This window comes from Capra hircus, chromosome 18 (genome assembly GCF_001704415.2).
Source record: "Capra hircus breed San Clemente chromosome 18, ASM170441v1, whole genome shotgun sequence".
Classification (NCBI taxonomy): Eukaryota; Metazoa; Chordata; class Mammalia; order Artiodactyla; family Bovidae; genus Capra; species Capra hircus.
Window position 1 is genome coordinate 63,749,489 of NC_030825.1, and position 25,765 is coordinate 63,775,253.

Consider the following 25,765-nt stretch of genomic DNA (forward strand, 5'->3'; position numbering starts at 1 on the left):
ATCCTGGCCGTGGGCCCCGGGGCCAGATGTTTGAGCTTAGCTGCCTGGCCAAGCGGGGATAAAGTGACCGGATAATTAAGCACCCGCTTCTTTGGGGCTGGCAGAGGGTGGAAGGACCTTGGGCCCGGGAGACCCCGCCACCCTGGCTTGCAGACGGTGGAGCCAGGATTCTGAACCCCCAGGGGCGACCCTCTTGGGGGGCCTGGAGCCAGGGTGCACCTGCTCCCATCTGGGGATGAAAGAGGGCGCCTCTGGCTTCCGAGTCAGGGTGCCGCTCTTGGAGCCCCGACGAGCCTGGACAGCGAGGGGAATGCAGGCAGACGCCCTCCCCGGGGCACCAGTCAGCAGTTATTTAAGTCATAGGGCTTAATGGGACCCGGGGGGAACAGAGGATTCTCGGCTTGCTCCTTGGTCTGTTGGCAGGGACAGACAGCTCATATACCAAGACCCCCAGACAATCTCCCTCCCCACCCCCAGCAAGTAACTGGACCCCGCTGGCCTTTGCCTGACCACGGGGGCGCCAGCTCCGTGACCTTCCAGGACCTCAGAGCCAGGCTCTGGTCTGGGGAGAGGGGGGAGGAGGGGAGCTGAGGGATTGACACCGTGTTATTCTGAGGCAGCTCTGCAGCTCTGCTGTGTGACCCTGGGCAAGAAACTTGCCCTCTCTGAGCCTCAAAGCCCTTTCTGAAACAGGGGTCAAGTTGCTCCCTCTGAGGGCTGGAGGGAGGGACGGAGGGAGCTTATTGAGAGTCCACAACGGACCCTCAGTGGTGAAGAATCCCTGGTGGCTCAGTAGTAAAGAATCCACCAGCCAATGCAGGAGATGCCAGTTCGATCCCTGGTCCAAGAAGATCCCACACACCCTGGAGCAACTAAACCTGGGGACCCCAACTACTGAGCCTGTGCTCTAGACCCCAGGAGCTGCAACCACTGAGCCCACGGCCTCAGCTATGGAGCCCACACACCCTCAAGCCCGAGCTCTGCAATGAGAGAGGCCACCACAATGAGAAGCCCTGCACCACAGCCAGAGAGGAGACTCTACCCCCTGGAACTAGAGAAGGCCCACACAGCAGTGAAGACCCAGCACAGCCAAAAACATATTAAAAAAAAAAGAGAGAGCGAGCGAGCCCCCACTGTGTGGGGCACAGACAAGCACCATGAGGAGTGGTCGCGACCACTCTTGTTGACTCGTGCCAGGCTCTGCTGTCACCTGCAGTAACTCCTCTAATCCTCACGACCACCCCAGGAGGCAGGAGGCACAACCACTACTCCCCCCTTGTACAGATGGGAAAACTGAGACTCGAGAAAGTAAATTAACTTCGAGTCCCCACAGCCAGCATATGGCCTCGAAGCCAGGGTGATCTGACTGGGGGCATGTAACACCTTATGAGCAAGGGCCCTGGGTCAGACGGGCCTGGGTTCCAGTCATGAGCCTACTGCATACTCCCTGGGTGACTTGGGGCACAGGACCAAACGACTCTGTGCCTCAGTGCCCTGACCTATAAAGTGGGGATAATACAGTAATAACTATCACATAGAGAGCAGGTGTCAAGACCCAGGCCCTGTGTTAAGCACTCTCATATAGGCATTAATCTATCAGTTAATCATCACAGCAGCCCCACAGGGTATATATTATCTCCCTTTAAGAGATGGGGAAAAAAAAAAAAGAGATGGGGAAACTCAGACCAAGTGGTAACTGACTCAGGGCCAGGCCCACAAGGGCTCAAACTCAGGCATTTAGGCTCCAAAGCTCACCCACTCCCTGCTGAGCTGTAGAAACAGTACCCTCATCAGCGGCTGTTCATGAAGATAAAATGACATCATGCGTGCAAAGCCCTCCACACAGAACCTTACCCGTAGGAAGTGCCCGGAGAACATTAGTCATTATTACTATGACGATGAGCTCAGTCATTCAGAAGGTATTAATGAAGGGGGCATATTGTGTCAGCCTCCATTCTAAGAGCTGGACAAACGTCTGTGAAAAAGATTTCTGCCCTCGTGGGCCTTCATCATCACCATCGTCACTGCCATCGTGATTACCACCGTCACCTCCACTATCCTCACCATCACGACCACCATCGTCACTTCCATCATTCGTCACCATGATAGTCTTCACTGTGACCTTGGAGACCGTCACCGCCATCATGATCACCTGCAGCACCCTCATTATCAGCATAATAATCATCGCCACCGTCACCACGATTGTCTTCAACCTCACCAGCATCATCCCCATGACCACTTCCATCGCTGTCATCACAACACCATCACAACAGCTATCGCCGTGATCTTCGTGACCATCACCGCCACCATAGTATCACCATGACGATCATTCCCATCAGGATAGCTGTCCCCACTAGCTTCATGCCCATCATCACCACGGTCACCTTCATCGCCCCCACCATCACCACCTTAATGGAATGACCATCACCAGGATCACCTTCATCCTCACCATCACTATCACCTCCTCCTCTTCACCATCATGACCATCATAACCATCACAGTCACCTTGATTGCCTCGTGTGGTGCCTGTGGCATTCACAAACAGATCGGTCTTGTGATTCCTCCTCCCCTAGTCCCCCAGAAACATCATTCACACTTTGTTTTTAAGTAGATACTTTGGTTTTCCTTTGTTGTTGTTGGGGAGTGGCTTAAGTCCCTCTGATAAGGTCACACATCTCCCCGCAGAGGCCTATCTTCCCACTCAGGGGTGGTAGTGGTTGGTACAGGTGTGGTAGGGGGCCAGGCCACCTCTGCCAGTCTCTTCACAACTTCACCCAGCTGCCCCAGACCCTGGGCGGCCTCCACCAGCTGGGTCAAGCCCAGTCCCAGGGCTCGGCGCTCCTGTTGATCTCGCTCCAGGGCCTGGGTCAGCCTCTGCAGCTGGCTGCCCACATCCCTCACAGCGGCCACCAGCTCTACCAGGGCAGGTGGCTCGCAAGCCATGACCCTCACAGGCGGCACTGGGGCCTCACACGGGCCCGGAGGGCCTGAGCTCGGACTGGGAGCTGGCCCGAGGGAGAGGTGATCAGGGGGCGGTTGATCCAAGGGGTGGGCCATAGGAGCCAGATGGTCCCCAGATGACCCCACAGGGGTCACAGTGGGGTCAGGGGCTGAGTGTGGAGTCTGGGTAGGTGGAGAGGTTACTTGGGGGCTCTGGCTTGTGGTTGGTTTGAAGTTCTCAGTGGACAGTATGTCCATGCTTGGGGCAGGAGACAGGCTGGACTCTGAGGCTGGAGATGTGGAGGGGCGAGGGGCCCCCATGAAGGTCATCTGGGGGTGCAGGCTGGGCTTCACTAGAGAGGGAGAGGGAGATTCTGTTCCCAAAGGAGTTAGAACGGACTTGGCAGTGACCATAGAGGCTGAGGTGAGGTCAGGAGTCATAGTGTGGTAAGTAGTGGTCGTGAGGTGAGGGGTCGTGGTGGGGCGAGGGGTTGTGGTGGGGTAAGGGGTGGTAATGGGGTGAGGAGTTGTAGGGTGAGAGGTCTTGGCAGGGTGAGGGGTCGTGGCAGGGTGAGGGGTCGTGATGGGCTGAGGGGTCGTGGCAGGGTAAGGGCTGGTGATGGGGTGAGGGGTCGTAGTGGGGTGAGGGGTTGTGGTGGACTGAGCAGTAGTGATGGGAGGGGGGGTCGTGGTGGGGTGAGGGGTTGAGGTAGAGTGAGTGCTGGTGGGGGGATAAGGGGTCTTGGTGGCGTGAGGGTTTGTGGTGGGGTAAAGGGCAGTAGTGGGGCGAGAGGTCACTGTAGGGTGAGAGGTCGTGGTGGGATAAGGGGTCGTGGTGGGATATGGGGTCGTGGTGGCGTGAGGGGTCGAGGTGGGGTAAAGGGTAGTAGTGGGGTGAGAGATCGCTGTGGGGTGAGAAGTCATGGTGGAGTACGGGGCTGTTGTGGGGTGAGAGGTCATGGTGGAGTACGGGGCCGTGGTGGGGTGAGAGGTCATGGTGGAGTACGGGGCCGTGGTAGGGTGAGAGGTCGCTGCGGGGTGAGAGGTCATGGTGGAGTATGGGGCCGTGATGGGGTAAGAGGTCGCTGCGGGGTGAGAGGTCATGGTGGAGTGCGGGGCCGTGGTGGGGTGAGAGGTCGCTGCGGGGTGAGAGGTCATGGTGGAGTACCCGGCCGTGGTGGGGTGAGAGGTCGCTGCGGGGTGAAAGGTCATGGTGGAGTATGGGGCCGAGGTGGGATGAGAGGTCGCTGCGGGGTGAGAGGTCATGGTGGAGTACGGAGCGGTGGTGGGGTGAGGCCCGGTGGAGCGGTCTGGGGAACTGGAAGGTTCTGGAACTGCGCTGGGCTGTGGAGACGTGCCCCGGCCTGGGGCTCTGTCCGGCTCCGGAGTCAGCCCTGAGGTAGGGGAGAGGTGGGTCGCCGCCGCCGGCGAAGAGGGGTCTGAGGTGAGCTCCCTGGGCGCGGTGGGCGGTGGGGTGGGCGAAAGCCCAGAGGTCGGCGCGGGGGGCGCGGAGGCGTCAGGGGAGGGCACGGTGAGGCCGGGGCTCGTCGAGGTGCGGTGGGCGCTCCCCCGAGAGGCCGCGGCCGGGCTGGACGGCACCGCGGAGGTCCCGTCAGGGGTCTCCTCCGGCGTTGAGGCCGCAGTGCGGATGAGCGGCGGTGCGGAGGTGGAGGTCAGTGGAGGGTCGGCTGGCCCCGGCGCGGCGGAGCGGGGTGGGGAAGGGGCGGCGGGCGCAGTCCTGGCCGTCGTGGGCCGCAGTCGGCGCTCTGGCCACCGTCTCCTCAGGGAGCCTGGCGGAGGAAAGACAGACGACCGAGGTCAGGCCGCCCCGCCCACCCCGCGGCGCGCCCCGCCCTCCACACGGTGCGACCAATGGGGAGGCACGGGGCCTCGTGACGTCACGGGTCGCCGGCAGACTTCACCCGGCCCTAGTGCCCCACCTCCTCGCATGCTCCGATGTCTCCAAGCGCCACCTGGCGTCCTCCCCTCTGGAGGATGCGGGGATGGGCGCGCGGGGAGAGCGGGATGCAGGATGGTTGGGGTGGGGGGGTGTGCAGGTGATGTGGGAGGATGCGGGAGGGAGCCAGCGGAATGCGGGCCGGGGATGTGGGATGCAAGAGTGGGCGGAAGGGCAGAAATGGGGTGAAGGGAGATAAAGAGGCAGAGGGCGTGGGAGCTGCTAGAAGAATGTAGGAGGGGTCGGAATCAAGTAATCAAGACCAGTATCTTCCTTCCCTATTTTTAAACAATCAAAATTAATGCGAAAGATCCGCAGTTAACAAAAAGTCAAAATTTTAATTCAAGTCAGGATCCGTCCGGCCTACCTCACTGGAGTCCCCCCTAAAATTGTCTGTCAGATCCTGGTGAGGTAGGTCGGATCTGACTTAAGTTAAAATTTTATTTACCTCATCGTGGATTGTTTTTGCATTCGTTTCTATTTTTTTAACCAATGGTATTAAGATTTTATCTTCATTACAAAATGCCTGGAATGCCCCCAAATTTTAGGCCTTAACAAGGGAGAAACCTTCCCCTCTTCCAGGCCCTGCTTCCAGATAAATGTGATTTTTAACCTTTTTTGACAGATGAGGAAAATCAGGCCAAGAGGGCAAGTAATGTGCCCGAGGTCACACACAGAGACAGTTTGAAGGTTACAAGAACAAGGTCTGAGCCCGAGTCCTTTGCATCCAGAGTCTGGGCCAGTGAGTTATCACTTTCTCAGCAGTGGGAATGTTCTGTGCTGGCCAGTATGGTAGCCGCTGGTCACCTGTGGCTTCTGAGCACTTGAAATGTGGTTCAACTAAGGAACCAAATGTTTCCTTTTTCAATTTTTAACATTTTTATTTTGGCTGCACTGGGCCTTTGTTGCTTTGTGCGGGCTTCTCTTGTTGGGGAGCACAGGCTCCAGGGCCCCTGGGCTTCAGTACACGTGGCTCTCAGGCTCTAGAGCGCTGACTACCATAGTTGTTGAGCACACGCTTAGTTGCTCTGCGACGTGTGGAATCTTTCCAGACCAGGGATCAAACCCATGTCACCTGCATTGGCAGGTGAATTCTCATCCACTACGTCATCAGGGAAGTTCTCAACTTGTTTTTTGTTTTACTCTGAATGGATTTCCTTTTGTAAATGTTTTTAAACAACGAAAAAGTATGAATACTTCACAAATTAGCATGTCATCCTTGCACAAGGGCCATGCTAATCTTCTCTGTATGGTTCCAACTTTAGTATATGTGCTGCGGAAGCAAGCACTGTAAGTTTCTTTATTAAAATATAGTTGATTTACAATGTTACATTAGTTTCAGGTGTACAGCAAAGTGATTCAGTCATTCATAAATATATATATATATCTTCTTTTTTGGATTATTTTCTTGTATAGTGTTTGTCGCTCAGTCATGTCCAACTCTGTGACCTCATGGACTGTACCCTGCAGGCCTCCTCTGTCCATGGAATTCTCCAGGCAAGAATACTGGAGTGGGTAGCCATTCACTTCTCCAGGGGATCTTCCTGACCCAGGGATCAAACCTGGGTCTCCTGCATTGCAGGCAAATTCTTTATAGACCGAGTCACCAGGGAAGCCCAGGTTTTCTCATGTAGATTATTACAAAACAGTGAGTACAGCTTCATGTGCTAAACAGTGGGTCCTTCCTTTTTCAGGTTTTTTATTAATTAAACAGCCACCTGTGTTGGTAGCTACCATATTGAACAGCACAGCTTGACTGAATTCCACTTTTCTGCAGGGTCCCTGAGATGCATCATGTCCCCCTGCAGGGTCAGAGGAACAGTTAAGTAAAAGGCTTGGCCTCCACCCAGGCCGCCCAGATTTAAACCCCAGATCCTCTGCTTCCTAGCTGGGTTCAATTCAGTTCAGTTCAGTTGCTCAGTCGTGTCCGACTCTTTGCGACCCCATGAATTGCAGCACACCAGGCCTCCCTGTCCATCACCAACTCCCGGAGTTTACGCAAACTCATGTCCATCGCGTTGGTGATGCCATCCAACCGTCTCATCCTCTGTCGTCCCCTTCTCCGCCTGCCCCCAATCCCTCCCAGCATCAGGTTCTTTTCCAATGAGTCAAGTCTTCGCATGAGGTGGCCAAAGTACTGGAGTTTCAGCTTCAACATCAGTCCTTCCAATGAACACTCAGGAATGATCTCCTTTAGGATGGACTGGTTGGAACTCCTTGCAGTCCAAGGGACTCTCAAGAGTCTTCTCCAATACCACAGTTGAAAAGCATCAATTCTTCGGTGCTCAGCTTTCTTCACAGTCCAACTCTCACATCCATACATGACCACTGGAAAAACCATAGCCTTGACTAGACAGACCTTTGTTGACAAAGTAATGTCTCTGCTTTTCAATATGCTATCTAGGTTGTGAGAGGGTAACAGGCAGGAAGGCCAGGGGTCTCCAAATGGAGAAAATAGCCTGCAAGTGTCAGACATTTTTATCTCTTAAGCGGCAGGAGGAAACAAACTAGGGATACTTTTTTCCTTCTCTACACAAATTTAAAAGGTTTCTCTTAAAATTCTGTGTTGCCATAATGACACCTGGTTTCACCTGAAGTTAACCAATGCCTTTTTCTTATGGAAATGTTTATCTTAAGCTATGCTAATATACTATGCATTTACCCCAAACTCTGTCTTCAAGTCGGTTCTGCCTTTTGGGCTCAGAACCTACTTGATAAACCAGTATGTTATACTTCGATATTGTTCCTCTAATCTATGTAAATGAAACTATTTGTATGGTGCTCTGCCCTTCTTCAAGTTAATCCTTTTATGGCCCAGGATGAACCATTTGGAGCCAAGATTATCCCAAAATACATCCTATGGGCGAGGGGCCTGGTGCCATTCCGAGTTTTAAGACATTCCTCTCTTTCATTAACAGGCTGCTGGTGACTCTATAACATCCAGCTGAATACTAGCAGGGGGGCACTCTTTCTGCCCCCTTCTGATGCCTATGTCAGAAGCTTTCTCTATCTCCTTTATACTTTAATAAAAGTTTGTTACACAAAAGCTCTGAGCGATCAAGCCTCGTCTCTGGCCCCGGATTGAATTCTTCTCCTCCGGGGCCAAGAATCCCGGCGTTGTAATTCAACAGCCTTTCAGTTGGTCATAAGTTTCCTTCCAAGGAGTAAGTGTCTTTTAATTTCATCGCTGCAATCATCATCTGCAGTGATTTTGGAGCCCAGAAAAATAAAGTGTGACACTGTTTCCCATCTGTTTCCCATGAAGTGATGGGACCAGATGCCATGATCTTCGTTTTCTGAATGTTGAGCTTTAAGCCAACTTTCTCACTCTCCTCTTTCACTTTCATCAAAAAGTTCTTTAGTTCCTCTTTACTTTCTGCCATAAGGGTGGTGTCATCTGCATATCTGAGGTTATTGATATTTCTCCCAGCAATCTTGATTCCAGCTTGTGCTTCTTCCAGCCCAGCGTTTCTCATGATGTACTCTGCATAGAAGTTAAATAAGCAGGGTGACAATATACAGCCTTGATGTCCTCCTTTTCCTATTTGGAACCAGTCTGTTGTTCCATGTCCAGTTCTAACTGTTGCTTCCTGACCTGCATACAGGTGTCTCAAGAGGCAGGTCAGGTGGTCTGGTATTCCCATCTCTTTCAGAATTTTCCACAGTTTATTGTGATCCACACAGTCAAAGGCTTTGGCATAGTCAATGAAGCAGAAATAAATGTTTTTCTGGAACTCTCTTGCTTTTTCCATGATCCAGCAGATGTTGGCAATTGGGTCTCTGGTTCCTCTGCCTTTTCTAAAACCAGCTTGAATATCTGGAAGTTCATGGTTCACGTATTGCTGAAGCCTGGCTTGGAGAATTTTGAGCATTATTTTACTAGCGTGTGAGATGAGTGCAATTGTGTGGTACTGGGTAACCGTGGGCAAATGACTTAATTGCCTCGAATCTCCGTTTCTTCCCCTTCTGTAAACCATGGATGATCCATGTATCTCCCCTATAATCATGAGAGTTCAGCGAGACTATGCATGCACAGAGTGCTTACGCAACGCCAAGCAGGTAATAAGCATTCTCATCATTACTTATATTGCCACAGGCATTGATACCTGTGCCTCAGTTTCTCTCATCTGTGAAACGGGCACAATTATAACACCTACATCACTCATTAGTCCTTGTGTGGCTGCTACAAGGATTAACATATATAAATGTTAAAGACTAACACACATAAAGTGCACAGAATACTGCCTGATGCATGGTATATTGCTCCATAAATGGTGACTGTTCCTAGTTATCGTTTCAAGAATCTCAGCTCGGTTTGTGTGCACAGGGGCTCAGACACCTAGAGTGGTGTTGGCTTTTAATTTTTTAGACCCAAGGAACAGAGAGTTGAGCTAACTCTACTCCCCTGTACCTTGTCATCAATAGCGCCTGCAAAGTCTCCTCTCGTTTTTTCTCTTCTGTAGCCCCCATCTGCATTCCCCTCGTGCTCTCCCACAGGCACCTCCAGTCTAATGTGCTTCATGTGTGGTCTTAAACAACATAGAATGCACAGATGTTTTCAAGTTAATACAAAAGTGTATGTATATTTTGGGGTTTGTGCTTTTAATTTCTGCAAATAACATTCTGCTGAAAAGCTCATTCTGTTTCTGAACTTCTCAGTGTTATGTCGTTAGTTACTCTGCATGTTGCTGCGTATACGGCCTGCCACTGCTTTAGCTACTGCACAGAATCCATCAGGTGTAACCATTTCTCTTCTTCCTTACCTTTCTCTTGGACACTTAAGTTGCCTCCCATTCCCTAATACATCCTCACACATATTCCTCTGTAAGCCTGTGAAAGAATTTCTCTGGATGCCAAGAGCCGACCCATTGGAAAAGACCCTGATGCTAGGAAAGATTGAAGGCAAGAGGAGAAGGGGGTGACAGAGGATGAGATGGTTGGATGGCATCACTGACTCAATGAACATCAGTTTGAGCAAATTCTGGAAGATAGTGAAGGACAGGGAGGCCTGGCATGCTGCAGTCCATGGGGTCACAAAGAGTCAGACATGACTTAGTGACTGAACAACAACAAACAGATCTAGGAGCAGGGTTGCTGGGTCGGTAACGTACAATCATATTTAATTTCACTAAACATCACTGCTGCTGCTACTGCTGCTAAGTCGCTTCAGTCGTGTCCAACTTTGTGCGACCCCATAGACGGCAGCCTACCAGGCTCCCCCGTCCCTGGGATTCTCCAGGCAAGAACACTGGAGTGGGTTGCCATTTCCTTCTCCAATGCATAAAAGTGAAAGTGAAGTCGCTCAGCTAGGTCCCTTTTATTGAATTGCTCTATCCAGTGGGGATGCCTGTCTCCCCATGCCCACAGCTACAATGGATATTATTGAGCTTTCCATTTTTTTTCCACGCTTGTCACTGTTTTCATTTGAATTTCCTGACTCGTTATGAGCGTGCGCATTTCCAGACGTACTCGCTGGGCATTCGGGCTTCCTAGTCTGCAGATCGCCTGTGTGCCCCTCTCCCCCCATTCTCTTACAGGGTTTCCTCTCATGCTTTTGTTGACGTGTCAGAGTGACTAACATGGTACAGGTTAGGGTTTCTCCACCTCGGCTCTGTCGACATAAGGGGCTGGCTGGTTCTTTGTGGTGGGGGCCCTTGTGCAGCCTGGCCTAGACCCACCAGGGACCACTAGCCTCCCCTCTCCCAGCCGTGACAACCTGAAATGTCTTCATGTGTTGCCAGTTATCCCAGTTGAAGACCAGCGGTGTCAATAACAACCCTTTGTTTCAGGATATATTTCTGCCTGGTCTTTCTGGGGTGAGAGCTGGGTCACCACTGGGAAATCTGCAGTCCACCTCTCCATTCTGTTGTTGTTGAGCCGCTGAGTCGTGTCCAACTCTTTATGACCCTGTGGACTCCCCGCCAGGCTCCTCTGTCCATGGGATTTCCCAGGCAAGAATACTGGAGTGGGTTGCCATTCCCTTCTCCACCACCTCTCAACCCCACCTCACAAACACCCTGGACCCCGCCCCACCCCCGCCACATGCCTCACCTGTGTCCCCACGGAGTCTGGGAGCTAGAGAGGGGTGGCCTGAGCTCCTGGTGGTGCCAGGGGGGCCAGGCGTGGCTGCAGTGGGTGTCTCCTTGGCCGGGACTCCTCCTGAAGGTGTGTCCCCCGTCCGGGAAGGCTCACGACAATCCTTGTCACCTTGAGAAATAATAGAGAGAACTGAGTAATCCCTATCGCTGTGTTCTGAGGCTTTCTTCCCAGGATGCCAGGTTTTAGGAGGACTCTATCGAGAAGAACACAAATAGGAACTGCTTTCCCTGTTAAAATGTCAGCCCACCAAGGGCAGGCATGCTCCCTGGGCCTGTGTGTTCTCAAAATGTGTTCTAAGAAATGGCCACATGCTCGTTCATGGTTCATTCGTGTGTGATCGATTTTTTTCCTTAAAACATACACCGAGAAAAGGGGACGCACAGGGCTTCCCTGGTAGGAGCCCGCCCTGCAGCGCAGAGGACACCACGGCACAGGCGGCGCTGGCAGGCAGACTCTTCCCCCGGAACCACCAGAGGAGCACCCGTCTCTCTAGACACTGTCCAGCTGCCCTCACACGTGGGTGCAGATCCTCAGGCCCGCCTTTATCCCAAATCCTTGCCGCTGAAAGACATGTTAATTTTTGGCAAGCTCATGGGGAGCTGGTGAGCAAAGAAGCTGCAGGTTCACTACAGATGACCAACCTGAAGCCCAGAGAGGGCAAGGTCACACAGCTAAGGAGCAACATTGGGCTTCAGATCCAGCAGGCCTACCTGGTTCTGAATGGAGACCTCTTTCCCTGTGGGAGCAGATAGAAATAAAGCCCGAGGCTGGCCTCACCCCTGGTCACTCCCCCTGCCTGGCTCACTCCACTCCAGCCAGGCTGTGGGCTCTTCTCTCAAGACCCCACCACAGGGCCTTTACACATTCTGACCCCTCTGCCCAGAAAGCGCCTTTAGCTCCCTCTCCAGGCTCCCCATCACAGCTGACATCTTTACAATGGACCACAGCCCTCACCCTCTGCTGCCACCCCCACCAAGCACTCCACTTCCGCCCCACCGACCTCACTGCTGTGTCTCGAATCAGCTGAGCACACTCCCACCTCGTGGCCTTTGCACGTGCTTGCGGACTGCACTTACGGAACACTCTCCAACCAGGTATTTGCATGGCTTTCCCCCTTCTTTTTTTCCCTTTCCTTTCATTTTATTTGAGTGCACTGCATGGCAGGTGGGATTCAAGTTGCCTAACCAGGGACTGAACCCTCACCCCCTGCATTGGCAGGGCCGTCTTAACCACTGGGCCAGCAGGGGAGTGCCCCCGACCTCTTGAGGCTGTCACTTGACTGGCATTTCCTTAGTAAGTCATCTCTTAACCATCCCATTTTAAATGACAATTCTTCGCTCCCCCGTTTCCCCTCCCTTTCTCTGTCCATCATGTTCCCAGGGGTTGGGACTCATGCCTGCCACACAGCAAACACCTGAGGCATGAACTAATGCCTGTGTCTTTAAACTCCATCGTCCAGGAAGCCTCAAGAAATGTTGCTTCAAATAAAATGGAAAGAGAGTTCAACCTACATAAGCTTCCATCTTCATCTCCTGTGCACTCTCTCTAGACCTACACGGCGATCTCACAACTGTTTGTTCATTCATTCATTCAACACAGATCCCATGGAATACAGATGAATGCTCCCCAAAGATGTCCAAGCTCTAACTCTCAGAACCTGTCTATATGTTACCTTTCATGGCAAAGACTTTGCGAACTGACTAAGGGCCCAGTCCTTGAAATGAAGGGTTTATCCTATATTAACCCAAGGGAACCTGATTTAATCACAGAAATCCTTATTCTTAGAGAATCTATCCCAGCCGTGGGCCATGGGTTCAGTCTCTAGGTCGGGAAGATCCCCTGGAGAAGGCAAGAGCTTAGTGGGCTACAGTCCATGGGGTCACAAAGAGTTGGACACGACTAACACACACACACACAAATCCTCACTGTAGTGACAAAGATGTAAAGATTAAAAAAGGACCACAGAGATGCAACATTGCTGACTTTGAAGATGGAGGAAGGGGGCGTGCACCAAAGAATACGGGAGCCTCTAGAAGCTAGAAAAGGCACAGGAGCAATCTTTCCCTTCAGCCTCAGAAAGAATACAGCCCTGCCATCTTTCATTTCAACTAGTGAGAGACTTCAGTGGGGCTTCTGACCTCTAGAACTGCAAAATAATAAGCTTGTGTCGTCTTAAGCCCCAAATGCGTGGTGGTCTTATGGCAACAATAGAAACTGACATAGCTAAACCTGAGATGATGTGTCCTCAATGGGCAATGCAATTATCTCAACTCCAGTCTTCACTGCTCAGAGAAGCCCCTTCCTTGCGGGGTCTCCTGGTGGAAAGGATGCCATCTCCTCTGCGAGCTTTTCCCCACTGCTCTACTAGAAATAATCGCCGTGTCCCTGGGATTCTACAGCTGTTGTTCATCTATGGTAAATAACTCTAACAAGCAGTGCACTGCGGTTTTAAGTGATTTCACACACATTTTGCTTATTGAATTGGGACCTGAGGTCACCCAGCCCCTTGTTCTAATTCCAGTGGAGTCACAGCTGGAACCCTGGCAGCCAAACTCCAGAATTCACACTTGCAATGACTTCGGCAATTCCCCAGTCCAATGAGCAAACTGTGTGCGAAATCGTTTAAAATGGATCTCAGCCGCGGCTCCTGAGTTCAACTTCCCCGAGCCTCATTCCCCTCCCTCCCACTTGAAACACCAGGACCTATGAAAGTGTGAAAGTGTTAGTCGCTCAGTTGCGTTCGACTCTTTGTGACCCCATGGACTGTCGCCCGCCAGGCTTCTCTACCCATGGGATTCAGGACTTAGGTCACCCAGTTAATGGCATGTGTTCCTGGCACTGTCCTTGACTCTTTCCAGGGACCCTGGAGCTGCAGCTTTTTAATTTGCTTTTTTCGAAGTAAGGAATTGTCAATGAAGCGGAATCATTTTTTTCAAGGCCACCTTGCTAATAAGGACAGAATTTCTGTCGTTTCCACCTCTGCCCACCCAACCCTGCCCCTCTTCCCAGTACTAAGGTTGCACATGTGACCCCTGGGATTTCCATCGCGCAGTGCCCAGTTCCGTACTTATCTGTGCTCACGCACCCCCTCTCCCCAACCAGGAACAGGTGGGGTCTCAGAGGCCCGCGCACCGCCGCCCTCAGAGCTGCGCACGCCCAGCATCCGACCGTCTCTGCCGCGAGGGGGCGCGATGAGAAGCACCGGCGCCCGGCTACAGAGACCGAAGGCTCTGGAATCCTGGCCACACGGCACGGCACCTCTGGAAACTGAGCCGTAAGTCACGATTCGGGTGCCCCCCACCCCAAATCTCGGCGGCTCCAAGGCCTGCTACGTGCCCCCGACCCGTCCCTCCGGCGGAAGCACGACACCTAAGCAGAAGACAGACCCGGGTAGGGGTAGGGGAGGGAAGAGAACTACAGCGCGCTTCACGCTTTTATAGCCGCGGAGTGGGCCAGCTGGCCAATCAGGAAGCGTACCGCGCCTGTGACGTCACATGGCGCTGGGCTGTTGACGTTCCCCGCCCGCCTCTCTCGCCGAGGCCCCGCCCCTCTCGCCGAGGCCCCGCCCCTCTCGCCGAGGCCCCGCCCCTCTCGCCGAGGCCCCGCCTCTCTCGCCGAGGCCCCGCCTCTCTCGCCGAGGCCCCGCCTCTCGCTCCCGCTCCCGCTCTCGACAGAGACGGGAGGGTGGGCAGTGAGAAATGGAAGAAAAGAGCCAGACGCCGGGGCAGGGATAAAAAGAAATTGACCGAGGTGGGGGAGGGCGGAGAGAAACAGTAACGGTGGGACATGAACTTGATAAGGAAAGAAAATGAGGAAGGTGACGAGAAAGAGACATGGTCGGTGAAAAAAAAAAAGTGATCGAGATGCGGAGGGTGAGAAGTTGAAAAAAGGTGAGAAAGAGGAGCAGAGAAGGATCAAGAGACTGAGCAGGCTGGAACAGAGATCTCTCTCTCTCTCTCTCTCACACACACACACACACACACACACACACACACACAGAAATGGGAACCATCTGAGCGGGTCAAGGCCCGAGTGTACACACACACACACAGAAATAGAAACCATCTGTGCGGGTCAAGGCCCCAGTGTACACACACACACACAGAAATGGGAACCATCTGAGTGGGTCAAGGCCCCAGTGTACACACACACACAGAAATGGGAACCATCTGTGCGGGTCAAGGCCCCAGTGTACACACACACAGAAATAGGAGCCATCTGAGAGGGTCAAGGCCCGAGTGTGACCAGGCCACAGGGAGACAGAGGCCATGGGGCAGCGGGGCTGGAGCTGTGGGGCTGGAGGCTGCCCCCACTGGCCAGAGTAAGGGGTCAGGCTGGGGAAAGCCGTCCATCCGAAGGCCCCCAGCCCGCCTCCGAGCCTCAGCCCTGCCCAGACCAGAGCATGGGTTCAGAGAATAGGCTTGAGGGGCTGGGGTGGGGCGGCGGCATGGTGACAGCATGTCCCTCCGTGTGGGGACTGGGGAACTTCTGCGGAGGCACTGCCTCCAGGGACACGGGCTTTGACATCAAGGCTGATTCCCAGAGGCCCCAGAAGATCTGCAGGAGGACAGGGAGCAGGGCTCTGCCAAGCCTGGCTTGATTCTGAGACGCAGGGCGGGGCAGAGGAAGGGATCTCCTCTTCTAGGCGCTTGTAGGACAGTTACAGACGAGCCAAGGGAGGGGTAGTTCTTAGCGTCTTTGGAGCCGAGGAAAACCTGCCTGCGGTCTCGGAGACCCGGGCCAGCTCATTCAGGAGGGTCTTTCAGGAGGGTCTTTCAGGAAGCCTGGCAGGGAGACGCTCCTCCCCACCCCACGCCTGCCCCTCACCTGTGCTCGGAAGGCGCCTCCTTGCTGGGGCAGGGGCCCCTGGGCTCCCCGTCGTTTCCCGGGAGAGGGTGTGTCCGGGCACCCCTGCAGCGGTGGTCCCCTTGGCCAGGTCCTCCCCTGAGGTGGGGTCCCAGGTCCAGGGGGGATAGTCCTCCTCGTCTGCGTAGCCTGGGGAGGAAAGGGGGGAGGGGCGAGCCCCGACCCGTCTCAGGAGTCCTTACCACTGCGGCTCTGGAGGCCCCTGCCAGGACCTCCAGGTGTGACTCCGGCCGCGCCCCACCGCCCCGTGCCCCGCCCCCGCTCCACGCTCCACCCCCCCTTACCAGTGCAGGTGAGCCCCACGTCCTCCTCGTGGTCACAGTTGTGCTGTCCCCACGCCCGGGCCGGGCAGTCGCTCAGCGAGGATTCGCTGCCCTTGCAGCCCACGTCGTCCAGCCAGATGGGCCCGGAGCCGGGGCCGTAGTGGGTTTTGCCCACTCGAGGCCGGACCCTCCCGCAGCCCAGCTCCCAGCAGGCCACCATGCCGTCCCGCAGGTCCCAGCCGTCATCACAGACCGTCCCCCAGCGTCCAGCGTGCCACACTTCCAGCCGCCCGGCACACCGGTTGGGCCCGTCCGCCAGACGAACCCGGAACGGGCCTGCTGGTGGGAAGCCGGGATCAGGAGGGGTCAGAGGGGGTCTGGAGGGGCCAGCCTCAGCCTTCCCGTTCCTCTGCTCACCTGCTGCGCCGGTGGGGGAGGGGGCCGGGTCCGTGGATGACTCTGGAGAACCTTGGCCTGGGAGCTCAGCAGATGGCTCCACTGTGGCCTCAGAGGTCACTAATCGGGGGCCCTGGGTGGCCGGCGTCACCACGGTCTTAGAGGTCCGTTCCCGGGGGGCTCGAGAAGTCCGAGTTACGGTGCTGTGCGAGGTCAGCCTGCGGGGGGCCTGCGTGGTCAGCCTGGTGGTAAACTCGGAGGTGGGTCTTCGGGAGGCCCCCATGGCCAGGGTGCTGGTGCTGGTGGTCCGTGAGGTCAGTTCGGGGGTACTCTGGGTGCCCGAGACCCTGGAGTGCTTAGTGGTTGGCATCGCTGGGGGCTGAGTCGTCGGTCTCTTTGCGTTCTTGGTCACCCACTTCTTGGTGCTTTTGGGCGTCTTCCCTGGAGCCTTGGTGGTGGTTTTCTCGGGGATGCTCGGAGTCCGCCTTGCAGAGGGCTTGGTGGCCAGCTCCCCCGGGAGCCAGGCGTCCACGTCTCTGCCCAGGCCGGGGATCCAGCTCCAACTGAAGGGGTCTGAGATGGAGTCCAGGCCGGGGGTTCCTGGAGACGGGGGTGGGGGGTGCGGCAGGGGAGATAGCAGACACTGTGAGGTCCCCAGCCAGGCCCCGCCTTCTCCTGTCACCCCCTGCAGACAGCCACCGAGTTCCTGAGCACTCAGCCCCATCAACAGGTGGCATCTGAGCATCTCCTATGAGCCAGGCCCTGTGCCAGGCCCAGGGCACTCGGTGGCCACCCCTGCCCCATCCTGCCTCTGAGCATTTGCGGTCCTGAGCTGTCTGCCCCCCTTCGCCCCCTTACTCTGACCTGTCCTGTCTGCCCAGCCACTGCCCTTCCCTCTGTACCTGCTGACTGGTCACCACCCCACCAGGGTGGCACCAGGCCATTTCCCAGCTCAGAACCCTGCTGTGTCTCCCCGAGCCTTGGGGAGGAGAGGGAAAGAGGGAACATGCCCCAGCCTCGGGCTTCCAGCCTCCACGGCTCACCCAACATCTTTCTGGGCAGCACAGGGAAGGTGCTGGACGCTGTGGGTGATGCCGAGAGTGAGTGGTGCAGAACAAGGGTCAATCTGGCCCACAGAGGGGTCTGGCCCTTCGCCCCCAGCTGCTGGAGGCAGGGGCACCCTCCCAGCCCTGGCAGCGTCCTGCATGGTTGGAGCGTGTTGCTCGCCTGGGGGCCTGGGACCAGCCAGGTCATCTCTGCTAACAGCGTGGCTCGCGAGCGCCATGGGCCGCCAGCCCCATGGGGGGACCCAGCTCCTGAAAACGCTCTGCCACCGGCTGGGAAAGCGTCACGTGCGTGGTCGCGTGTTATTGCCAGTGTTGGGAGCGGAGCGGATTAAGTGCTGTCTGCACCCCTCCCCTGGGAGAGGAGGGTTCACAAGGGTCTCTCCCGACCCTGCCCCAGCTGCTTCCTCCCTCATGATGTGAATCTGAGCCCTTCTGCTGCGGGAACCCCTGCTCCTGAGTCTGAGAGCTTCTCTGACCATTGTGAGTCTTTCTAGAAAACTGTGGAACCTGAGGGTGGTCTTGGGGAACCTCCCGAGTGACAATGTGTCACACGGGCTCATGTCTCTGTCCCTCAGTGAGCCCCGGGCTTCTTGGAGGCCAGAGCCCTCGCATTCTGAGCCCCCTGTACCAGGCTCAGAGTCTGCTGCTGGATGAAACAATGGTGCGGGAGAGAACAGAGGCCAAGACTGAGCTCGCTTCAGCGGGCCCTCCATCACACTGGCTTCTCGCCATCTCTCGGTGCCCCTGTGCCTGCTTCCTTTCATCTCAGGGAGGACAGAGCTCCCCTCCAGGAGGGAGACCTCATCATTCTTGGTAGGAAGAAAAGGAGGAAGGACCCCAGCTGTGCCGCTTAGTTGCTGTGTGACCTTGGGCAAGTTACTCAGCCTCTCTGTGCTGCAGTATCATCACCAGGCTTCCCTGCTGATGGTGGAGAATCTGCCTGCAGTGCGGGAGAGCTGGGTTCCATCCCTGGGTCTGGAAGATCCCCTGGAGGAGAGCATGGCAACCCGCTCCAGTTTCTTGCATGGAGAATCCCATGGACAGAGGAGCCTGGTGGGCTACAGTCCACGGGGTCGCAAAGAGTTGGACGCAACCAAGCAACTTACACTAACATCTCTATCAGTAAAACTGGTGTGTGTGCGTGCATGTATGTGTGCATGCGTGCATGCGTGTATGTGTGTGTGTGTGCGTGCACACACCCAGTCACTCAGCTGTGTCTAAATGTTTGCAGCCCCATGGACTGCAACCTGCCAGGCTCCTCTGTCCATGGGATTTCCCTGGCAAGTATACTGGAGCAGGTTGCCAATTCCTTCTCCAGGGGATATTCCCGACCCAGGGATGGAACGGTATCTCCTGCATTGGCAGGCGGATTCTTTACCACTGCACCACCTGGGAAGCCCTCACATGGGCATAAAGTCCATCAGTTTGGACTTATCCTGAGGTGTGAATGGGCTCACATGTGTGAAAACAGCCCTCCTGGGGCAGGGGTTAGGAGGCAGGCTCTCAGTCAGCGTTATTGCCAATGTCAGTTCCTGTTCCCTCCTCCAGGAAGCCCTCCGGAAGCCAGCAGATGGCGAGGCCTCCTCACCCGCACAGGTGACTCCAACGTCCTCGTTGTGGGCACAGTTGTGCTTCCCCCAGGGAGAGGCAGGGCAGTCAGCCAGGGCAGCCTCGGTCCCCGTGCACCTCACATCGTCCAGCCAGATGGGGCCGGCGCCCCAGCCGAAGCGGCCGGCGGTGGGGTCAGGCTGCCGTGGCCCCCCACAGCCCAGCTCCCGGCAGACCACGGCCGCGTCCCGCAGGTCCCAGCCATCGTCACACACGGTCCCCCAGCGTCCCGCATGCCATACTTCCAGCCGGCCTGAGCACCTGCTAGGTCCCGCCACCAGGCGCAGCTGGGGGGACCCTGGGGTGGGGGAGGGGGACACAGATAATTCGAAGTGGGCCCTCCACCATCTTCCCTCTGTGCATTCACCCAGGAGGAGACCCCAGCTGGCCCAGACGCTCTGTGCTCTCCTCCCCTCTGTCCTCTGAGTGGGGAGGGGCCCCTGGGGGGCTGTGGGAGGGGGAGGGCAGGAAACCTACACTCAGCCCCACACTTAGGGTTCAGGGGAGGACGGGGGGCTCACCGGCGTCCGGCCCAGGCTCCTGAAGGGCGGTCGGGGGGACAGGCGGAGCTGAGACACCGGGCGTCCATGGGGCCAGGCTCACCATGGGGGGTGGGGGCCTGGAAGCAGCCCCCCTGGGCCCCGAGCTGTTGCTGCCTGCCGCGGGGGCCGTGGGAGGGACATACCCGAGAGGCATACCTGGGGCGTGGGAGGGGAGAGGTGACCACCAGCCCCTGCTGTGTGGCGGGCGGCTCCCCGACCACCAGCCCAGGACCACCATAGTGGGGATTCACATGTGAGCATGAACGGCGTGGCGGGCCACCTGGACGGAAGGAGTGCGGACACCCGGAGGGGTAAGCTTCGGAAACACATAGCACCCCAGCTCTTGCCCCTCCGGGCAAAGCCCCCCAGGCCTCCCTCCCTGGCCTCTCCCCGGGGCTGCCCTCACCGTCACACACGGCCCCAGCGTCCTCCCGGTGGTGACAGTCGTGCTGACCCCAGGGCCGCGCCGGACAGAACCGCAAAGCCGTCTCGTTCCCCCGACAGCGGAGGTCATCCAGAAGGATGGGCCCTGCACCCTCCCCGAAGAAGGCGCCCCCGGGGGCGGCCAGCGCGCCCCCACAGCCCAGCTCCCGGCAGGCCACGGCGGCGTCCCGCAGGTCCCAGCCATCGTCGCACACGGTGCCCCAGCGCCCGCCATGCCACACCTCCAGGCGGCCGGCACACCCATGAGGGCCGTCGGCCAGACGCAGCCGGGGGGCCGGACCTGGATGTGGAGAAGAGGGGAAAGCAGAGAGGAGGGAGACTGCAGTGGACAGGCAGGAACTGCAGCGGTGAGGATGAGGGGGCAGGCCTAGGCCGTGTGTGGGTCCTGCTTCACACCCAGCACAGGGCTGCAGAGCGGACCCTCCATCCTCACAAGTGAGGAAGAGGCTTTGACAGGGACCATCTGGATGGACGGAGTGCAGGCACTGGGGGGGGGTACTCCAGGAAAATACACAAACCCCCAGTTTGCATCCCTCTGCTCCAGGCCCAAGTCACGCTGCAAGAGTCCAGCTCCGCTCCGTCCACTGCCCCATGCACATCCCTGCCTCCCCAGGGAGAGCCCAGGGCACACCTGCCGACACCCACCCCCACCTCCCCAAGCAGGTCCCCATGCCCAGCTGCCTTCCTCAGGCCTGCAGAGCAGGGCTTCTCAGCCTCAGCTCCCCTGACACAGGCACTGTCCTGAGCACCATACTCCAGCCGCATCTCCTGGTTGCACCCCAGTCACCCCCCCCAAAAGGTCTGTAGACCCTGCACCAGTCACCCTAGCAGGAGTGCTGAGAGCTGGGCCAGAGGTTTGGGGGCATTTCTGTTAGGTGTTTGTGCATGAGAGCAGGGCCAGCTCTGGGCAGTGAGGAGTCCATCTCCAACCCCCAGTCGGTGTCTGAAGGGGACAGACCAGAGAGGGTGCCACATCCCTGGCCTGCATGACCCAGCTGCACGTGCCAAGCTCCTGCAAGGCACACCACGAGGAGCAGAGGTGGAGCTAAGACACCAAGCTTCCGGCCCCTCGATGGTGTTCCCAACTTCTCCCCGGAGCTTAACCGCCCTGGGGAGCCTGGGCTGACCTTCCAGGCTTCAGAGGCCACAGCTCAGCCCCCACGGTATGGCCCTCAGAGGGGCCAACCTCACGGCTACAGGTCCCTCGACCTGTGTCGCCCTGGTCTCCACCCCCACCACACCCCACACCCCAGACCTGGACATCATCCCTCTGTGCAGCAGGGCCAGAGGTCATGCTTTGGTGGAGCCTTGGCTCCATCTGTGGGTGGGGGTGCGGCTCGGAGCGGCTCTCAGCTCCCTCTCCCAGTTCCCACCCACTCCCTGAAGCATTTCCTGGCCCTGCCTGGGTGGGTGGGTGGATATCTGCCTCCAGTGGGTCCTTGAACTTGCCCACCCTACATCCATGCGCCGCCCCGCCCTTTGCCGGCTGTGTCCTCGTCCTGCAGAGCCAAGACTCCCAGGTCGGGAGAGGGGTCTGGGTCAGTGGCCGCATGCATGAGGCTGAATGAGTGTGGGTGTCCAGAGGAGGGAGGAGGGAGGGGGACAGGGCCAGGGGGGGAAATGGGGAGAGAGGGGAGGAAGGGGGAGAGGAAGGGAGCGAAAAAGGAAGAAGAGAGGGAAGAAGGAAGACAGGAAGGAGGGAAGGGGGCTGGAGAAATCTTTTTGAAAGTAATGACATCTTTAGGGGCGCGGCCCGCGGGAGGGGGCGCGGCCCGCGGGAGGGGGCGCGGCCCGCGGGAGGGGGCGCGGCCCGCGGGAGGGGGCGCGGCCCGCGGGAGGGGGCGCGGCCCGCGGGAGGGGGCGCGGCCCGCGGGAGGGGCACGTACCTGTGCAGACCAGTCCTGCGTCCTCACTGTGGTCGCAGTTGCTCCGGCCCCAGGGGCTTCGGGGACAGTCTCTCAGGGCCTGCTCTCCGCCTCCGCACCCCACGTCGTCCATCCACACGGGCCCCGCGCCCGGGCCGAACCGAGCCCCCCCAGGGGCGGCCAGGGCGCCCCCGCAGCCCAGCTCCCGGCAGGCCACGGCAGCGTCCCGCAGGTCCCAGCCGTCGTCGCACACGGTGCCCCAGCGCCCGCCGTGCCACACCTCTAGGCGCCCGGCGCACCCGTGGGGGCCGGAGACCAGGCGCAGCCGTTCTGCGGAGCAGGCGGGAGGGGGAGCTGTGAGGGGCCTAATGGAGGCGGCTGGTACACTCTCGTTTTCCGTTTGGGAAAACGGAGGCCCCGTGGGGTCAGGGGACTGAGATCAGCCTGCCAGCCGGCCAGTGGCAAAAAGTCAGGGTCTGGACAGGGCACGGGGCCTGGGGGCCTGCCACGAGTGGTCTACTGACCAGGCAGGGAGCCTGGACCTGGCTGAATCCCCGGGGACATGGTGCCCCCCTACCCTGCACCTGAGGGTCCCCAGTTTGGTCTGGGGGCCTAGGGCCTGACCCCTTCTGGAGTTGCTGCAGATGGAAGGCCTGCCTCGGACTTACCCTGGCGGGGGGCTCCGGCAGTCAGCACTGGGGCCCTGGTGGATTTGGCCGGCTTGGGCAGCCGGGGGCTCTTCTTCCGGGAGCCACTCTGGGGGGTCCCGGCTGGGCGGGCGGCTAGGCGAGGAGGGGGACAGTAGGGAGGGCAGTTGGCAGCTGAACCTGGGGCTGTAGGTCAGTCCTGAGAGTCCCCAAGGGTCTGAAGGGGGCATCACTGGGGGCCTGGGGAGGGTGGAGGAGTCAGGCCTCTGTCCCTTCTCCCTCACGGCCAAAGCAGGAGCCAGAGCACGAGAAGGGGCTCACCAGGTGTCACTGGGGGCTCCTCAGAGCCGGCGCTCAGCTCCCCTGCCGGTCCCGGCCAGGGGTCCCCATCCAGGACTGAAGATGGGTCGTCGTGGTCCCTGGAGTCTGTCCCACGCTGGCCTTGGGGACAGCAGCCTGTTGCTGGAGGCCACACTCCCTCCTGTGGGCCCGTCTCAGGCCTGGGTCGCCCCCACCCCACCCCGCCCGGCGTGGCTGAGTTTCACCCAAGCCAAGTAGGTTCCCTATCAGTTTTTACCCTTGCTTTCCTCTCTCTGAAGACAGATGCTTTTTGCTGACACAGTTGATAAGTGGCCCATGAGGAATAATAGTCATGAGACCCCCTGAGGGGAGGGACAATCCCCCGTTCCAGTCTGTGCAGACCTGCTCTGGCCCCTTTAAGTCTTCCTGCACCTCTTTAGGTGGGGGGAAGCACAGGTGCAAATAAATAACTCTGGCTCACCATCTGCACGATCCATCCTGTCTGAGTTCCCCGTGTGAGTTCATGATAAACTTCATAGTTGTCCTTTACAGAGCTGCCAGCTTTATCAATCTCAAAGTTCCTTCCAAAGAGTTTGGAGGATGTTCTTCCAACACCCACTGTCTAACACCCCAGTGCTATGGAGAGGGCAGTCTCTCAGTGAGGCAGGGGTAGAGTGTCTGGACTTCTGGATGCTCAGAGTTAGTTACTGGGCTGAGGGTCCCTGGGCGTTGAGGAGGTTGAGGACCCCTTACCTGCGCAGACGACCCCCGCATCCTCCTCGTGTGAGCAGATGTGGGCCTTCCAGCCCCGGTGGGGGCAGAGGCCCAGCTGCTGCTCCCCACCCCGGCAGGCCAGTTCACTCAGCCACACGGGCCCCGCACCCTCCCCAAAGAAGGCGCCCCCGGGGGCGGCCAGCGCGCCCCCGCAGCCCAGCTCCCGGCAGGCCACAGCAGCGTCCCGCAGGTCCCAGCCGTCGTCGCACACGGTGCCCCAGCGCCCGCCATGCCACACCTCCAGGCGGCCCGCACACCCATGGGGCCCATCAGCCAGACGCAGCCGCTCTGCAGGGACGGAGGAGAGGCTGTGACATCCTGGAGACCCCGGGACTGGCGGGCAGGCAGGGGTTGGGGGCTGTCCTGCAGGGGCGTGACCGGGAGCCCCTTAGGAAGCAGGAAGCTGGGTGACCGTGTGATCCTGCAGAAGTGGTGTGGGGGTCGTAGGCACACGGGGGTGGCCAGGGTCCAAGGGAGGGTGAGCCCGGGCCGGGCGTGGGGAAGGCTTGGAGCTGAGCGCACCCAGATGGGAGAAGTGTTTGGGGCCACTTACCAACAGCCTGGGTCCCCATCAAAGCCACTGGAAGGGAGGTTGGAGGGGTGAGGCAGTGAGGTCCTCGCTCCTCTGAACCAGAAACCCCGCCGCCGGGAAGGAGGACTCGGGCCCAGCGCCTGGCCGAGGCCCAGGTCCTTGGGATGGGTGGAGCCCAGAGGCCTCAGGTCTGGGCAGGGGGCCAGGCCCTTGGCTCTCCCCACTGGGGGCCTGGCTAAAGGTGAATGATGGGTGAACCCCCTCTGCAGGGTCAGGGCTCATGGAGGGGAGAGGAAGTCCTGGGGTCTCCTGAGAAGGTGGGACTCGGGGTGAGGCCAGGTCCCTGGAGGATCAGTCAGAGGCAGCCAGATGTCCTGTGCTCCCCCACATCCCCCCCAACAAGCAACAGGGATGGGGCCCTGGAACTCAGAGGCTCTGCGGTGGGTCAGCTCAGGGGTCAGAGGGCTGGGCCCGGGGCCCCTGAGTCCCAGAGGAGGGGAAGGGTCACTCACCGAGGAGGCAGGCCAGGACCCTCATGTTTGCAGAGTCAGGGTGGGGACAGGGTGGAAGTGGACGGGAGCAGGAGCTAGGAGGAGGGGACCGCCGACGCAGGAGGGAGGGGAGCGCCTGCCAGAGGAGCCCTGGACCCGGGGAGGAGCGGGCGGGGGCTGGACTCTCTGCAGGAGGAAGAGAGGCTGCCGAGGAGGCAGCAGGGGACAGGAGCGGGGCGGGGAGGGGGCTGGCCGGCGGCTGAGGCCTGGGGAGGAGGGCGTTGGCGGGCGGGAGGGAGGGTGTCCAACTGCAGACACCCACACAGGAGACAGCCGGCTGGCCAGAAGTGCCGCGCTCAGGCTTGGGGGGCGGCAGGCTGCAGGGGAGGATCCTGACAGGGTGCGAGGGCGGGGCGCCCACCCATCTGCTGCTTCTCCTGTCCCGCCAGGGTGGTGTGCCGGAAGCAGAGGGCTTTGAGGGTGGGCTCACATCAGCTGCCTGGTTGGGGACCTGGTGCAGCAAGAGGGCTTGCAGGCAGACACCAGGAAGGACTTCCTGGACTGGGAAAGGAGACAGAGAGACTCCCTTCTCCATTCCCCCTGGTGGATTTGCAGGCAGAAGTCATCAGCCCTCTGTGTGTCTCCCAAGAAAACTGGGGTCAGGGGTCGAGAGGGCCAAGGGTCAAGACTTGGGTGGGGGAGGACGACTGCACACACACACACATACACACACACACACACACACACACACACACAGGAACGTACTCCTTTTCTCTCTCTCTCTCTCTGCACTAAGCAGCTGTGAGGCGGAAAAAATTCGGTAATGGGGAGCGTGAGTCAGAGGGCTGGCAGGGAGCTGGGCTGCCTGAGCTCATCGCCTCCCCTGCCCCCAGTCCAGCACACTTCCCCCTCCCAACAATTACTGTCAACCTCGGGAAGGAGGGGCCAGACAGAAATGGTGGGTGTGGAGGCAG

General features: G+C 58.1%; 1 protein-coding gene across 2 annotated transcripts; it reads right to left on the minus strand.

Moving 5' to 3' along the window:
• Nucleotides 2,601-25,043, minus strand: SSC5D (scavenger receptor cysteine rich family member with 5 domains). 2 transcript variants are annotated; one of them, XM_018063058.1, is made up of 14 exons: nucleotides 24,813-25,043; nucleotides 24,322-24,348; nucleotides 23,748-24,056; nucleotides 23,016-23,135; nucleotides 22,716-22,829; nucleotides 22,069-22,377; nucleotides 20,145-20,462; nucleotides 19,718-19,894; nucleotides 19,177-19,494; nucleotides 16,543-17,121; nucleotides 16,147-16,461; nucleotides 15,824-15,991; nucleotides 10,949-11,104; nucleotides 2,601-4,730 (listed from the first exon to the last, which is right to left on the minus strand). In XM_018063058.1, exons 1-14 carry the CDS (start codon nucleotides 24,835-24,837, stop codon nucleotides 2,668-2,670), a joined length of 4,998 nt encoding a protein of 1,665 aa, XP_017918547.1. In that variant the 5' UTR covers nucleotides 24,838-25,043; the 3' UTR covers nucleotides 2,601-2,667. The 2 variants fall into 2 exon arrangements, with proteins under 2 accessions (XP_017918547.1, XP_017918546.1); XM_018063057.1 differs by having other exon boundaries at nucleotides 16,147-16,464.